Source organism: Tribolium castaneum, chromosome 1 (genome assembly GCF_031307605.1).
Source record: "Tribolium castaneum strain GA2 chromosome 1, icTriCast1.1, whole genome shotgun sequence".
Classification (NCBI taxonomy): domain Eukaryota; kingdom Metazoa; phylum Arthropoda; class Insecta; order Coleoptera; family Tenebrionidae; genus Tribolium; species Tribolium castaneum.
In genome coordinates this window covers 28237887-28252556 of record NC_087394.1, presented here as the reverse complement: position 1 = coordinate 28252556, position 14670 = coordinate 28237887, and the positions used below count along the sequence as shown (strand labels likewise).

The window sequence follows — 14670 nt, the reverse complement described above, 5'->3', positions numbered from 1 at the left end:
AACAACGAAAATTCCACTTATCTACTCCTTTGACAAAACTTCCATCATTTTTCCTCTTGCTCGTGTTATAAATTGGCTTAATTCCGAAAGTGGCAGTCTGCAGTCGACAGCAGTCGGCATTTTTGTGGCCCCACTACACCGCCATCTAATGATGTCCGGAGCGACATCCAGGATAACGTCGTTTTTGTTCATCTCCCGGAGTGGATATCCGAGGCGATTCCGGGGGGATATTGGCGGGTTGTCGTTAAAGGTCATCACAGAGTGTAGTTATCTCGATGGGTTGTCGTGATAACTCTGAAATATCATTTAGGCGCTCGATTTGTGACAAAGTCTTGGGTGGGGCGCAGACTTTATTAATCGTAAATCCTCCACCTCTTCAATTCTGGCCTCGAGGAATTGAACGTTCCCCAGGCTCAGAATTGTATGTTTGATTTATTCGGCGTGTTCCCGAGGGAATATGAACGCGGTCCCTAGATTGGGAATTTACAGTCATCCAAGAATGGAGCAATTTTTAATCAGCTGGATAAGAAATTTGGAGACAGTTCAGAACCGACTAAAATTTGTTTACTGCACTAGACCGTAAAACCGCAAACATTGCTCGTAATTCGCTCTGACCTACTTCGTTTTAATCTTATTTCCACTTTTATTAGACTGATTCCAAGCCGTATCCTGAAATTCCCATTCAAATCAACGACTCATGACCGTGAAACTAGGGCCATTGATGAAGGAAAAGTTTCCATTACAAACGATTGGAAGTAAACGTGGAAGACATCAGTTATGTGCTTATGTTTCCGCCTTGCCTCCGTAATCATTAATCAATATACAAGGACGGCATTTTGTCCAACAACTCTCAAAAAATCTGTACCAGCTTTGGGGTCTCATTACCGCTAAACTTCAAACACAAAAAGTTGGAGCCTTTCATGCACTCCCAGCTCGTCCTAAATAAATTCAACAAAATGATATGATGAGAAAATAATCTAGTAATTTGTTTTAAATTAAATTCGAAAGTCGTGTGATGCCAGAAATTGCTTTCCTGGAACGTTTAGTGATTTTTGTGGTTGCAGGAGAAGTAGAAACGTCACGAACAGAGTTTCCTACTTTAAAGTGTTTTAAAAGTTTGTCCAAGTATCGCGTCTTGAAAGTTTCTATTAGTGAAAAATCAATCAGTCATTGTGAAACCAGGTTTCTATTTACCGAAGTAATTGAGTAATTTCAAAGCCCGTCTTGGAGTTTGCAGTGCTTTGAAAAATTTGAAAAGAAATTAGTTTCAAGCCGGGAATGCCTTACAAAGCCACTGCCAACCCTTAGCGAATTATTCGACAGTTTAGCACAGGTTCTGTCATTTGGCAGAGATTCGTATACCACAGGGTATGTTCCTGGGAGTAATGCCAATAATTTATGGGGTATCTTGTCAGTAGCGACGATACTTCAAGAATGATATAGGAGACCGGATTTGGGATAAATATTGAGTCTACAAGATACACCAAATGTATCAAAACATTTGCAGCTTATGGATTTGTTTCGGGAGCAGATATGTCTTCTTAGCTCCACAAGTACATGTTTACACATTTGTGTCTGTTGCAAAAAATATTTGGAGCCAATTGGCGTGCGTCCAAGTTTGGAAAGGAAACTCATTTGTGCCAGCTTTGATTAAGAATTTTTTGTTTCGTTGTTTCCAAGTTTGGGAAACTGGAGATTGAACGTAACTTGCTCAATAACGTCATTTAATTTTTGGTTGATAATTTATCTAAGATCTTTTGAAGCTTTTTTTCTGATTTTGGATTCTATTTTAAAAGTTATCAGGGAAATGCGTTTTCTAAAAAAATGACGGTTCTATTCAAAGTCAGTAAAGGTTTAATATAATCTTAAAAAAGAACTACAACTTATAGCATTTATAGTAGTATTTTTGCCATTTATTCTGATTGGAGAGGAAAGTGATTTTTTTAATACAACAATAATTTAACTCAACTGAAAAATCTTTAGGATGCTTTAGAAAAGAATGAAGGATTTAAATAATAATTTAGAAATTTAGAAGTTTGTGCCAGCTTTGATTAAAGGGTTGTTTGTTTCATTGTTTCCAAGTTTATAGGAACCGTTATCAAATTTTGAATTATTGTTAATTTATTTGAGACTTATTGAAGCAATAAATTTTAAACGCTACCTTTTGTAATATTAATGTCGTTTAAGTAACGACCTCTAATATTTGAAATGATAAATGATAATATTCCCATAGTTTTCGGGGAAATTCGTTTTCTAAAAAATGGGGGTTTAGTTCAAAGTCAGGGTAAGCCCAATAAAATATTATTTTAATAAAAAAGGGTAATATTTGGGTGTGCACTCGTGTTTATCATTGCAATAGGCAATTTGCATGGTACACTGAACTGTTAAATTACCACTTTACACTATTAAAGCCCCAAACATGTTGTATTTGAACACATTACCCAAACACAAAATTTTAATTCTGGTTTTAATTCAAAACACAAACGCTTGACTTTGTGTAAGCAATTTACGTTCAAATAAATGCGAAGCCAAATAGTCCATCAAATAAATTAAGTAAACTTCAATCGCCCAACTAAAGCTTTTAGTGGCTTTAGCATAAATTTCAATATTTTTGTTTACGTGTTCCTTTGTGCACTCGGAATTTTAATGAAGTTGAGGTACCCCTAAAGAAATTAAGAAAAGCTGGAGCCGCAAAGCCCATTCACTAGACAGCTGACAAATTCATAAGCTTGCTTTCTTTTTTCCGCTAGCCAAAAACATGTACATCCCTTGCAAGGACTGTGATAGATGGCGGGAGTGGCTATCTATTAAGCTGACCACTCCACGGACCCCAATTTATTACCATTCCGCTCAATTAACAGTGTGAAACAAATATAAAATGCCGAATTAGCGAAGCACTCAGTGAGGGGTTGTGGAATGGCTTGAAGTTTGTGATTTTTTAAATCACATTTATGCTATTTTTGCGAAAAATTTTTGTTTCTTAGTCTTTGTTTACAAATATTAGAGTAATCTCTAATAAATACTATTTACTACAACTTACTTAGACACTGTTTCTGCAAAAAAGAAGAAAATGACTTATGAAAAGTTTTTTTTAGATTTTTTAACAAACAATATGTAAACGGTATCAAAAAAATTAATTTATACTAAGAAAGATTTAAATACCTATAAAAATCAACCTTTACAGTAGTACCCGAGGTGTCTTGCACCGATTTTTTTTCATTATAGGCATTTTTTTTTTCATTAAAATTTTTGTACGAGAATGTAATTTTTGACTATCATATACTATATACTATCATATATATGTAAGGAACAGGGGCGTATCCAGCTCAAAACAAAAGGTGGGGCAGTGAATTAAAAATTATTATGCCAAAAATTGATTGAACCCTTTTCTACGAGATACGGATCTTTAAAGATTTAGTTTTTGTCTTTGGCACTTCAGATATAATTTTTTGAATTTATTTTGCGACGTGACAAATCTTAACAAGATTACAGATATCTGTTAAAAAAAACATCAATTCTCCTCTTATGGTGTTCTAAATCCAAACCTTTAATAAACTTGCAAATTAGACAATAAATTAAACTTAACATCATTAGTGAACGTCCCTTATCCACCATAGGAGAGTTAAGCCAACATTTTTTCTTCACTCTATTTATATATAATGACTTCTTACTCGAAGAATAACGGCGCGAGAATATCTTTATTCTTATTTTTTTTCTTCCAAAATGTTTTTTAGAAACTTGTTTATATTTTTTTATTTTAAATATAATAACCATTTAAAATGGAGTAATTAATTCATTTATTTATTTATATTTTAAAAAATGAAAGGAAGGGCAGCTGCCTCACCGTATCCACCCTGGATACGCCTTTGGAAGGAAGGAATTCTGTATTTAAACACAAGACAGTGATACTTACTGATAAATATATATAATGCCCTGAGGAACCTGAGGTATTCGATAATAACGCGTTGAAAGGTCTTTTTGGCAAAACTTCAACATAACCGTAATTTTTTTAACGAAATTGTCAGGTGCAAAATCCAAGGGTGAACAAAGTTTGTGGCAATTGAGATGAGCTGCTGTCAATTTTTTCACTATAATGTTGACTTGGGGAAGCATTGAGAAAGGCCGTTTAAAAAACAAGGATTATTTGTTCACTGCACAGTAAAAATAATAAATGCACAGTAAAAATGATAATGCAAAGTAAAAATAATAAATGCACAGTAAAAAATAGCATCTCAAAACTAGAGAGTGTACAATTCTACATTTCGAGTTTTAGGTTTTCGAGTTTAATCGCTCAAGGGGTATGTTTCCTCTTAGTTTTCTGGGGCGAAGCCCCAGCCTGCAAGCTAGCTACTGAGCGTTTATTATTTAAACTGTGCAAATTGAAACTATAAGATACCGTGCATATACGATTTTTTTACTGGGCAAATTTTAATAAAATTCTGTGCGTGGTCTACTTGTCATTTAAATTTTTTACTGTGCAAAAATGAATTAAATACTGTTCATCTATTATTTTTACTGTGTAAAAATTAATTAAATACTGATCATTTACTATTTTTTACTGATCAAAATCGAATTTATTACTGATCGCTTTATTACTACCCAATTTAAAGTAACTATTCATATAAATAATGAATGAGTTCAAATATTCAAAGTGATTGGTTTCTCATTTCAGAATAATGGCCGACCTTAAATAAACCAATCACATCCAAAACTAAAATTTATCAATGAAGCAAAAAATCTAAGGTGATTGGTTTACTCTGTAATTTTAATGGCCGACCTCAAACGGCCCAATCAAAATGCTTACAAATTTTACAACAATCATTAGCGTACCTTACGTTCATTCATAAAAGGATGAGTCTGTCTTTGTTGCATCGCACCCATGCAAGGTAATGAATTAATTGAATGAATGATAATGAAGGCTCAGACGCTCTGATAGATAAAAAACACCAAAAGTGGGATAATGATGAAATAAATGAGGAATATTGAATTGAAGTTCCTTTATATTAGTCAAAAAGGTTCAAATGATGAATTATTCCATATAATGACCCATGTTGAGAACCAAAGCGCATGCGCTAGGACTTTCAATTTGACAGTTGACATTTTTTACTCAAAAATTCATAGAAAAAAAGGCAAAAAAATCCATGGAAACCGTCCCAGGACATTCAAAAGTGCAAAAAAATGGAGTTTCAAAACCAGAGCTGGTGTTTTTTTGCAATAAGTGCTTGTGTCAACCCCCCGGTATATTGTCTCGAAGTTGATCAAATCTTGGTGCATCAAAGCATCAAATTGAATTAGTATAGGTATTAGTACTCTATAAAGATTTGTTTTGAGTTTCGCTCAGTTTTTGCTTTTTGGTTCCAGATCTCCTCCCTTGTGGAGCAGCATGGTACCATCGGGGCGCTGCGCCCCTCGGCGGTGGCGCGAGTGGGTCAGGCCGTCAATGTGGCGGTGGAGCGCTTCGTCACCGTGGGCGAAGCGATCGCTGACGATTATCCTGAAGTTCGACAAGGCATGTACGAAGCTTGCAAGGAAGCGCGCCAAGCTGGTAAGATGACCATCATATCATATTGTAGTGCCATGGTAGCTGACCCGAAGGATTTCTTGCCGGTCAACGAGTCGGAACGTGCTTGGCAAACGGAAATTATTTTTCAAATCCCATCGGCTTTCGTGCACCTTCCGCCCAGCATCAATAAAGTCGAACGGCTAATCTGATACTTTTCGTGGCTGGGGGCGGCGTGAATTATCGCTTTTGGAATAGCATGACCGATTCAATTTATTTTTTTATTGCCGAGGCTGATTAAAAAGCCGCCTCGTGACGCAGTGCTTTTTAACTTATAGGAAGTGACAAACTCGCCCCAAGGATAATCCGTAATGCGGACGGAGACGTATCTGTTGGAAAGCTCACCTGAACTTTGCCAAGGTTCTTAATTAAAAAAACTTTCGGCGAGGTCGCTAAACGTATTATATGGAATCAGATTTTACAAATACAGTGGAGGGCAGTTATAACGAACCAGCTTATGACGAACTTTTTTTTCAAGCACCGAAAATCTTATTTTCTCGTTCGGAGAAAAGTCCAATAACTTGAAAAATTGTATAATTAAGTACATGTACTAAAATTACTCCACAATCATAGTATTTTTATAGTTTTCATTTTATTTCTTCTATTTTTTATATTATTTTTTTTTTCAATTTCAAGGTTCTAGAAGTTTAGCTAAAGTTATTAAAATTTTGAAAATGCTTTTTGCAAGACATGTTCCACTTTTTATATTTCTCTGTCTTACTTTTGCAGAATACATCAAATTCTCTTGCAAATAAATAAGAGTTTTTGGTTCATTTGCTCTTAATTTTTACAAATTTTTCAATTTTAAACGTATCAACGCTGAAAAAAAATGGAAAAATAAAAGCATTTTTTACTTAATTCGGTGTTTTTTTTTGCTCTATCTATGACGACATTTCACGAACAAATAAAGTTTTGTGTTTAAAATCATCGATAAAAATTTGAGTTTCTGGAAAATGGTAAATGGCACTAATTGCAAAATACACGCCTCTAAATGAAAAAAATGACAACGTGCTGAACAAAAAACCAAATTACCACATTTTTCACTTTGCTTTTTAATTTGGGAGTTGTTCGTTCTGTCTGGAGAAAATTTTAAGACGCTTAAAAATGGAACTATTTACGCTTTGATCAAGTCATTTTGGTCAAATTCGCTAAAGCATGGTATTTCTGACTGAAAAACATGCTGAAGAATGAAAAATGTGCAAAAATCGCACTACTTTGGTCTGAATTAAGTACCTACTCGTATTTTTTTACAGAAAATTTTGTGAAAAACTTATTTGCTTGATAGAAGCAAACATTACACCATTTTCTGCCGAATTTGGTGATTTCTAGCTTATTTTAGCTTTGTTGAAACTTGTTGAAATAATCGTGTTTCCGGTCGAAAAATGCTCAAAAAGGCGAAAATGGCAACATTTTCAATATAATTTATAATTTTTTTTATGTTATTTTTAACGAAACAAAAAATGTGCTAAAATATTAAACATATACAAAACAATGCTATTATTTTTGATGAAATCTTGAAAAGAAATTGGGTTTGTCGTTAGAGTGGGTTAGCGTTTGTCGCTTTATTTTTACCTAAATGCAAAAACATTCAGTTTTGTTTGAAAAACGCCTTAAAATGCATCATTTTCGACTTAAGTTTTTCAAAATAAAATGAGTTTCTGTCTGAAAATTTGCTAAAACTCTGCAAAAAGCGAAAATACCAGTGTTTTTTTTTCATAAGCTCAACTTCTGGATATAACGAACTAAATATGACTTAGAATGTTACGCAATTTAATGACAAAGCAGCAAGAAAAGTGTTAACTGATGAACAGATTATTGAATTACTAACTATAAACATTTTAACCAATAATAATGTGTGTTATTAAACATAATTACAGTGCAAAATTGATAGTTGTGCAAATATTTTATGATAGAGCTGAAAAGAAGTCAACTTTTTGCTTTTTTCACTAGTTTTTGAGATATAGAGGGTGCAAACTTCACTTCAGCGTCTAAAAATTTGTCGAAGAAACGCAACATCAACTAGGTTTACGTCTTATGAGTACTTTTTTTCAAAGTTTACGTGACTAATTAACGGAAATAAAATTCAGTAGTATCTTCGCCAGAAAAAATCGGCGCAAAGTTTTTACATTTTTATAATTTTTTAATAGAAGAATTTGTAGTTCTGTGTCTGTTTTGGCTAATTTTAACTTAGTGTAATAGATTTTGAACTAAGTTCACAGACCAGATTGATTTAAAATTTTTGTTGGTCTCAAATTTATTTGAGTTATTTTCACTTCTTTTGATCTCTGTATCACAGTGTACATATTATTATTATTATTATTAAAAAAAAACAGTTTTTTTTTAATTTATCACTTATAGCGAACTGATTTTGATGCATTTTCGGAGTTCGTCATAACGGCACTCTACTGTATTTACATTTCTTTTTTACTCCTCAAAAAGTATGAATGAAACTTGTGTGTGCAAGCATGAGAAAATGACTCCAAGAACTGCAGCTAAAACTTTTGCATTTTAACTTTGAGAAACTCAAATAAAATTCTAGTGAGGTTTGCAAAAGGTTTAAATCTGGGAAACTGGGACGGCTTGAATGAAACAAGTCAATGGGAAATATCTTTTCAGTTCTAAAACAATAATACTACTCAAGCAATCTTTTGAAGCTGAATAACAAACTTTGCTTTGCTTTGAACTACTTTATTTCCAATTATCGCCGATGTCAACACCATTAAGTGGAGTAAATGAACCGTAAAGCGCTCATATGTATGTTTAACGTCACACACAATACCTGGCACAATTTCGGTTGAGATTATTGGCGAAAATGCAGCAGTTTTAGATTTGGAAAAAAATATTTCTCGGAGGATTTACTTTTCATTCATTTTTTAATGAAGCTCTTTGACGTAGGCAACGCGTGCCGACTTGAAAAATTTATTCGTCGGCTTGAAAAACGGTAACATCTGCGAACACCATCGTTGGTTAACTCGGGTACATTATAAAGCAGGAAACATAAAAACGCTCGCATTTGACATAAATTTTATTCAAAAAGTTCTTTATGACCGGTTTGAGCTTTGCGAAAGCACAAAAGCAATCAATGTTGGCACAAGACTCTCATTAATAACATTTTTTTAATTATCCGACTTTGTCGGAAAATTTCGTGTCTGTAGGCGTTTACTGAAAGGTGGCTCCTTCGAGATACGTCGCGTCTAATTTCAGTTAACGTCACTCTTTTCAGGCGCATAATTTTTCACAGAATTTTAATCGCCGCTTGCCATTGAAAGAAGTTTTTCACGGCCTAAAAACCTTCTTCCTGAATAAGAAAATTGCCTACTTTGGTGCTCCTATTCAGAAAAGATGAATGTTTACCTATTGCAAATTTGCTCAGTAGTCACGTTTATCGGCGAGAGCGTGAATATCTGGGACATCTCCGGTGGTTTTTTCCAGAGGTGAAGGTTTTTCAAGGGACTTAATGCGTTTTTAATCCTCCTCGAGTCCTTTCTGTGGGCCGGAGTTAGTCGTGTGTAAGAAATTAAGATTGGTGGATATTGTCGAAGCAGATTTAGGGCGCAGTTTGATATTTGACTTGGTGTTTGAAATATTTGGTTGTTGATTGAGTCGGTAATCTGCCGCTTTGTCTCGACTGCACATCATTAATTCTGTCCAAAGCTTTGCAAATTAATCAACATTTGAATCTGCAACATGAATACGTGCAAACACGCGAAGAGTACGAACGCTAATCTCAAATAATCGCATTAAAACTTGTCATTTTTATTCGCTGGAAAATTTTTCAGCGTCCCGAATCGTGGACATGTTTATGTCCCCATATAATTCCGGCGAGTTCTCGTTGGCTCTCGATTTATACTCAGCATAAAACACTCTTCTTTCTCCAATTAATTCAGAATGAAGTGGGCGTCTTAATTGTAATTTATTCTAGATTTAATGTTGCTGTCTTATATCTAAGCCCCGAGGAAACGGTTTTGGTCATGAAGAGGGATTAAGTTAAATTTCAGCAATTTCTCCACGACCCACTTGAAGCCTTCTTCATCCATTACGACTTCAGCAGTCACGTCCGTCTTGGGATCAAATTTGACGGCGTTTTTGCAAGCTCGTTTCTCAGTCTCTTTGTGCGGGCGCTCAAAAATTTATGCCCTGTGTTGTTGCTTGCATGGATTTTCCTGTTTGGGGCGCTACTTTTTAGCCAGCTATTGATTTTTTCCGCAAATTTTCTGCTCCAGAGATTAAAATAACACCAATTCAGGGGTTTATTTTTGATGTTGCACCAAAATAACAATGATTTTATCTCTCGAATTTTCAAGAGTATGATGTAAAATTCAGGTACTTCGCGTGCGTCTGTTTATCCAACTCATAAATTCCCTCGCTTTTCTTGAATTAACAAGGAACAAAAATACAGCTTAATTAAAAATAAATAAAAGCACGAACATGCTCCACATGCTGCGTGCAGGGAAGATCATTAATTTTTCCTATCGTTCACTATTTAATAATAACCCGTTTTTATTTGAATTGTAAATACGTGAGGCGAAGTTTTGCAATTTTTTTACAACTAAGAAGTAAATACATTAAAAAATAGATAAATAAATAAATCAAATTAAATTTACAAAAGTTGCACTTTACTAAAACAAAAAAAAGAAAATGAAGCAAGAAGAAAAAATTTTGTATACGATCTCTAAATCGACCATTCTGAGTTCAACTAAATTATTTTCAAAATGGCTGAATTTTCAGAACTAGAAAAAATACGTTCCAAGTTTGAAATTTTAAATGGTAACCACACTATTTTATTGCATATTTGAATTTACCTTTTCAAGCTTTTAACATATGTCAATTTTTTTTTTATTTTTATATGCAAGGGTTTATCTAAGATGTCACAGCCCTTGAACTCTTTGAATTTGATAACCAAAGGTTTGAAGAGTCGTTTAGAGTTTTCAAAATTGTCAGCTGCCAAAATTCATGGCTAGTATGTGTTTTTTATTTTTTTTTTAAAAACTGCTTTACTTCACTCTACTATCTTCTTAATGGTAATCGAAAGAACATCGATGTCTATGGTGATTATCAATACATATCTTGTCTATATCTGTCTCTTACAGTTTTTGAAAAAAAAATACAAAACACGGATTTTACTTCGTAATTTTCATAGTTAATCAAGTAGATTTTGCAAAATGGTCAACAATTGTCAAACTTCAATATTTTATTTAGTTTTTAGCTGGTTCAGTATCGAATAAGCAGTAAAACAATAATATTTAATTATGGTTAATTCAGTCAGTCTGCCATAGAATGAAAATAGTGAACATATAAGAGATCTCTTTTAATTAATAGCACAATTTTATGGTATTTTTTGAAAAGCTTATTTGATTAAAATGAAAATAATGAGCTAAAATTCTGTTTTTTTGCACTTATTTCAAACACTGTAAAAAATAGATCTAGAGGATAGATCTAAAAAAAAATAATCATTCCATTTGAAAAAACTGTTGTATAATCTTTTTTTTCATTATTTTCAAAAAATCATGGTAGTCTTGCAATTTGTCAGTTCTCAGTCCTAAAGATTTGAGAAGATTCTTTAAAGCTTTAGCTATATTAGAAGTTAAAAAGTTTCTAAAATAGGCCCTAAAAGAATTAGTCTGTTTATTTGGTCTATTGGCAGCCAACCAAGTTCTTTTATTTTTTGTCAAATAGTGCGTCAAATTTTCTTGACTTATAAATAAAACGAACAATACTTTAAACATGAATAATAGATAATGAGACCCAAGTTAAGGTTAAAAAAAAAAGTTAACAGATTCTCTAAATCGTAAATCCGAATACTTTATAATTCCAAGCTTTTTCACGTTATTACAGATACCTATTTGTATATTATTTTGAGCACAAATTGACGAAATTGCTCGAATTTAAATCAAGCTAATACTTTCAGATAATAAGTAAACTTTATTTAAATTCTGATTAATAAAATTGCAAGTTCGTTCTTTATTATTAGAATTAAAATGATAATACAATTGCGTATCATCTGCAAAGGCATGGGCATTTACATAATTTACGAATTCTAATAGTTCTGCGCTGTAAAATAAAAATAAAAGCGGTCCCAAAATGGAGCCTTGTGTAACAATTTGTCTTCTAGTATTTGTCAGATACAAATAAAAAAATTAACTGAACTTTTATCGAAACCATAAAGATAATTATGGATTGAGTAACCCAAAGTTTCAAAGACTTTAGAAAAATACAACAGTATCATAATGGTGGCTTCACCTTCATCCAAAACTCTAAAGCAATCTTCAAGCATTTTTCCGAGAGCATTTTTTCGATATCGATATTTTTTTCTGATTGTTTGTTAGTAACGACACCTTTAGAAGCGACATAGCTATACACTTTATAATAAATATTTTTTTCTAAAATTTTCTAATTTTTTTGATAAAACTTGTAATATACTAATGGATTACAAGTCAAAGTATGCACTAGGATTTTTAAATTTGGATAGAGGACGTACTAAAGCAGTTTTCCACATTTCATAATAATATCCAACCTTAGTGCAGCAGTTAACAATATGTGTAATAATTAATAAATTTCGTCAATATGGGTGAACATTAACGTTAATTTTTTTGCCTACCAACGAAAATGTGGCATTGGTACAAATATATGACGGACTAGATACTAGATACGAATTGATTGTCTCTTTCTCTTATTATGAATTATTTTTAGGCGGAGTCATCGAGCAAATCTGCGAGGAGACGGACGAGGAGGTGCTCCCCGACCGGGGCACGCTGGTGCGGGCGGCGCGCTGCCTCCTGGGGGCCATCACGCGGGTGCTTCTCCTGGCGGACATCGTGGTGGTGAAGCAGCTCCTCCTGGCCAAGGACAAGGTGATTAAATTGGTGCTCAAATCGGAGATAAAACATGGCATGTGTCAGGTTTCCCATAGCTTGGATCGATTAGAATCCGTAAACAACTTTACCGAATTCGTGAAAGCGTTTAGCCAATTTGGAGCGGAAATGGTCGAATTAGCGCATTTAACGGGCGACAGACAGAACGATCTGAAAGACGAGAGGAGGAGGGCTCAGATGGCCGCAGCCAGACAAGTTCTGGAACGATCCACAATGATGCTTCTCACTTCGAGTAAGGTGAGGCTCTGATGGCAATTTATTGGCGGATTTGAACGGTTCGTGATTGATTAGACCTGCTTGAGGCATCCAGACTGCAGCTCGTCGAGGGAGAATCGCGATACGGTCTTCTGCCAGATGCGGAGGGCGATGGATCTGATACATTTCGTTGTTAAAGACGGGGTTTTGAACTCGAGCGAGGCGAATCAGCCCTCCGACGAGTTGGAGGGCGACAGGTCGAGCGCCTATGCCTGCATGAGGCATCTGCAGCATCTGCTCGAGTTGAACAAAGTTGCAATGGGTAAAAGGAGGTGTTCGGAAGCAGCTCATACGGAAAGTTTCATTTCAGATCATTCCTGTCAGGAAAATCTTCCAGCTGCGTTAGAAGCTGTCTTAGAAAAAACTCAGGATTTCACTGATAGTGCCTATACTAGCCACGAGCATAGAGAAGCTATTCTAGAAAGTAGTGAACGACTAAAGACCGAAGTGGATCACCTTTTAGGACTTTATGCTAATATTGTAAGTGATAACACTTTTTTATTGTACAAATGTTGCATCAATTTTTTTGCTGTTGTTAAGTAATTGTTGGACGCTCTTTTCAAAACTGTAAACAGATATTTTCTATCTCAAGTTGTTATTTCTTTAAAAAAATGACACAACTGTTGGACGCTGATTTCAAAACTGCAAACAGATTTTTTATATTAACTGTAGTTTTTGAGACTTAGGTAATTTAAGTACATTTCTTTAAAAAATGACTCTACTTTTAGTCATTTACTTATCTGTTGTCTCAATTTTTTACTGTTCTTGAATGATTGTTGGACGCTGATTTCAAAATTGCAAACTGATTTTTTCTATCAGCTCTAGTTTTTGAGATTTAGGTAACTTAAGAACATTTCTTTAAAAAAATGACATTTTTTAGTCATTTACTTATCTGTTGCCTCATTTTTTACTGTTGTTGAATGATTGTTGGACGCTGATTTGAAAACTGCAAACAGATTTTTTCTATCAGGTATAGTTTTTGAGATTTACGTAACTAACTTGGCATTTAAAAAAAATAATTTTTTTTAGCCATTTACTTATCTGTTGTCTCAATTTTTTTACTGTTGTTGAATGATTGTTGGATGCTGATTTGAAAACTGCACACAAATTTTTTCTATCAGCTCTAGTTTTTGAGATTTAGGTAACTCAACTTGGCATTTCTTCATTTTTTTAGTCATTTACTTATCTGTTGCCTCATTCTTTTACTGTTGTTGAATGATTGTTGGACGCTGATTTGAAAACTACAAACAGATTTTTTCTATGAGCTCTAGTTTTTGAGATTTACGTAACTTGACATTTCTTAAAAAAAATTACATTTTTTTAGTCATTTACTTATCTGTTGCTTCATTTTTTTGTGTTGTTGAATAATTGTTGAGCGCTGATTTCAAAACAGCCAACAAATTTTTTCTAACAGCTTTAGTTTTCGAGATAATAGATAACTCTAATTAGCAATTATTTAAAAAAAATGTACATAGCTTTTTTTAGTCATTTACTTTTCTGTTGCCTCAGATTTTTTTGCTGTTGTTAAGTAACTGTCGGAGGCTGATCTTAAAACAGCCAACAGATTTGACGTCTATAAAAAACTGTGCATTTTTGAACCAGGCACTCATTTATTTTACAAAATTTGATCATAACAGTCTACTACCATCCACTAAATAAGTCCAAATTGGTGTTTTTACAAAATAGGCTTCAAATCACAAGAACAAAATCCAAGTTGTTTGTTTTTGGGCGAAATCTCGTCACGAATAGGCTGATAAGAGTGATAAGTGACAACATTCGCTCAAAAAATGAGTTATTCTTACTTTTTTAAAGCTTTTAAACACGTTTTTTAATTTATCACCAAAATAAACAAACATAAAAAGTGAAATTCAAGAAAAAATATTTTTAAATACTTGATTTTTTTATACAAAAACATTATTTTGTTAAAATTGTGAAGAATAAAACAAACAATCGTAGAATTATTTAATTAATCTTTAATTCTGT

The 14670-nt window shown here is 33.7% G+C and overlaps 1 protein-coding gene across 10 annotated transcripts in view; it reads left to right on the top strand.

Annotated features, from left to right (window-relative positions):
• Positions 1 to 14670, top strand: part of alpha-Catr (alpha-catenin related) — a 66380-nt gene that overhangs the window by 26820 nt on the left and 24890 nt on the right. For 9 of the 10 annotated variants that reach the window (XM_015977872.2, XM_008193596.3, XM_015977868.2 and 6 more), the window contains 5 exons: positions 5362 to 5545; positions 12251 to 12411; positions 12460 to 12669; positions 12724 to 12949; positions 12998 to 13167. In XM_015977872.2, coding sequence (XP_015833358.1) covers positions 5362 to 5545; positions 12251 to 12411; positions 12460 to 12669; positions 12724 to 12949; positions 12998 to 13167 — 951 coding nt within the window. Of the gene's footprint in view, positions 1 to 5097; positions 5301 to 5361; positions 5546 to 12250; positions 12412 to 12459; positions 12670 to 12723; positions 12950 to 12997; positions 13168 to 14670 lie in introns of those variants that run through there. The other variant, XM_015977873.2, reaches the window with a different exon arrangement.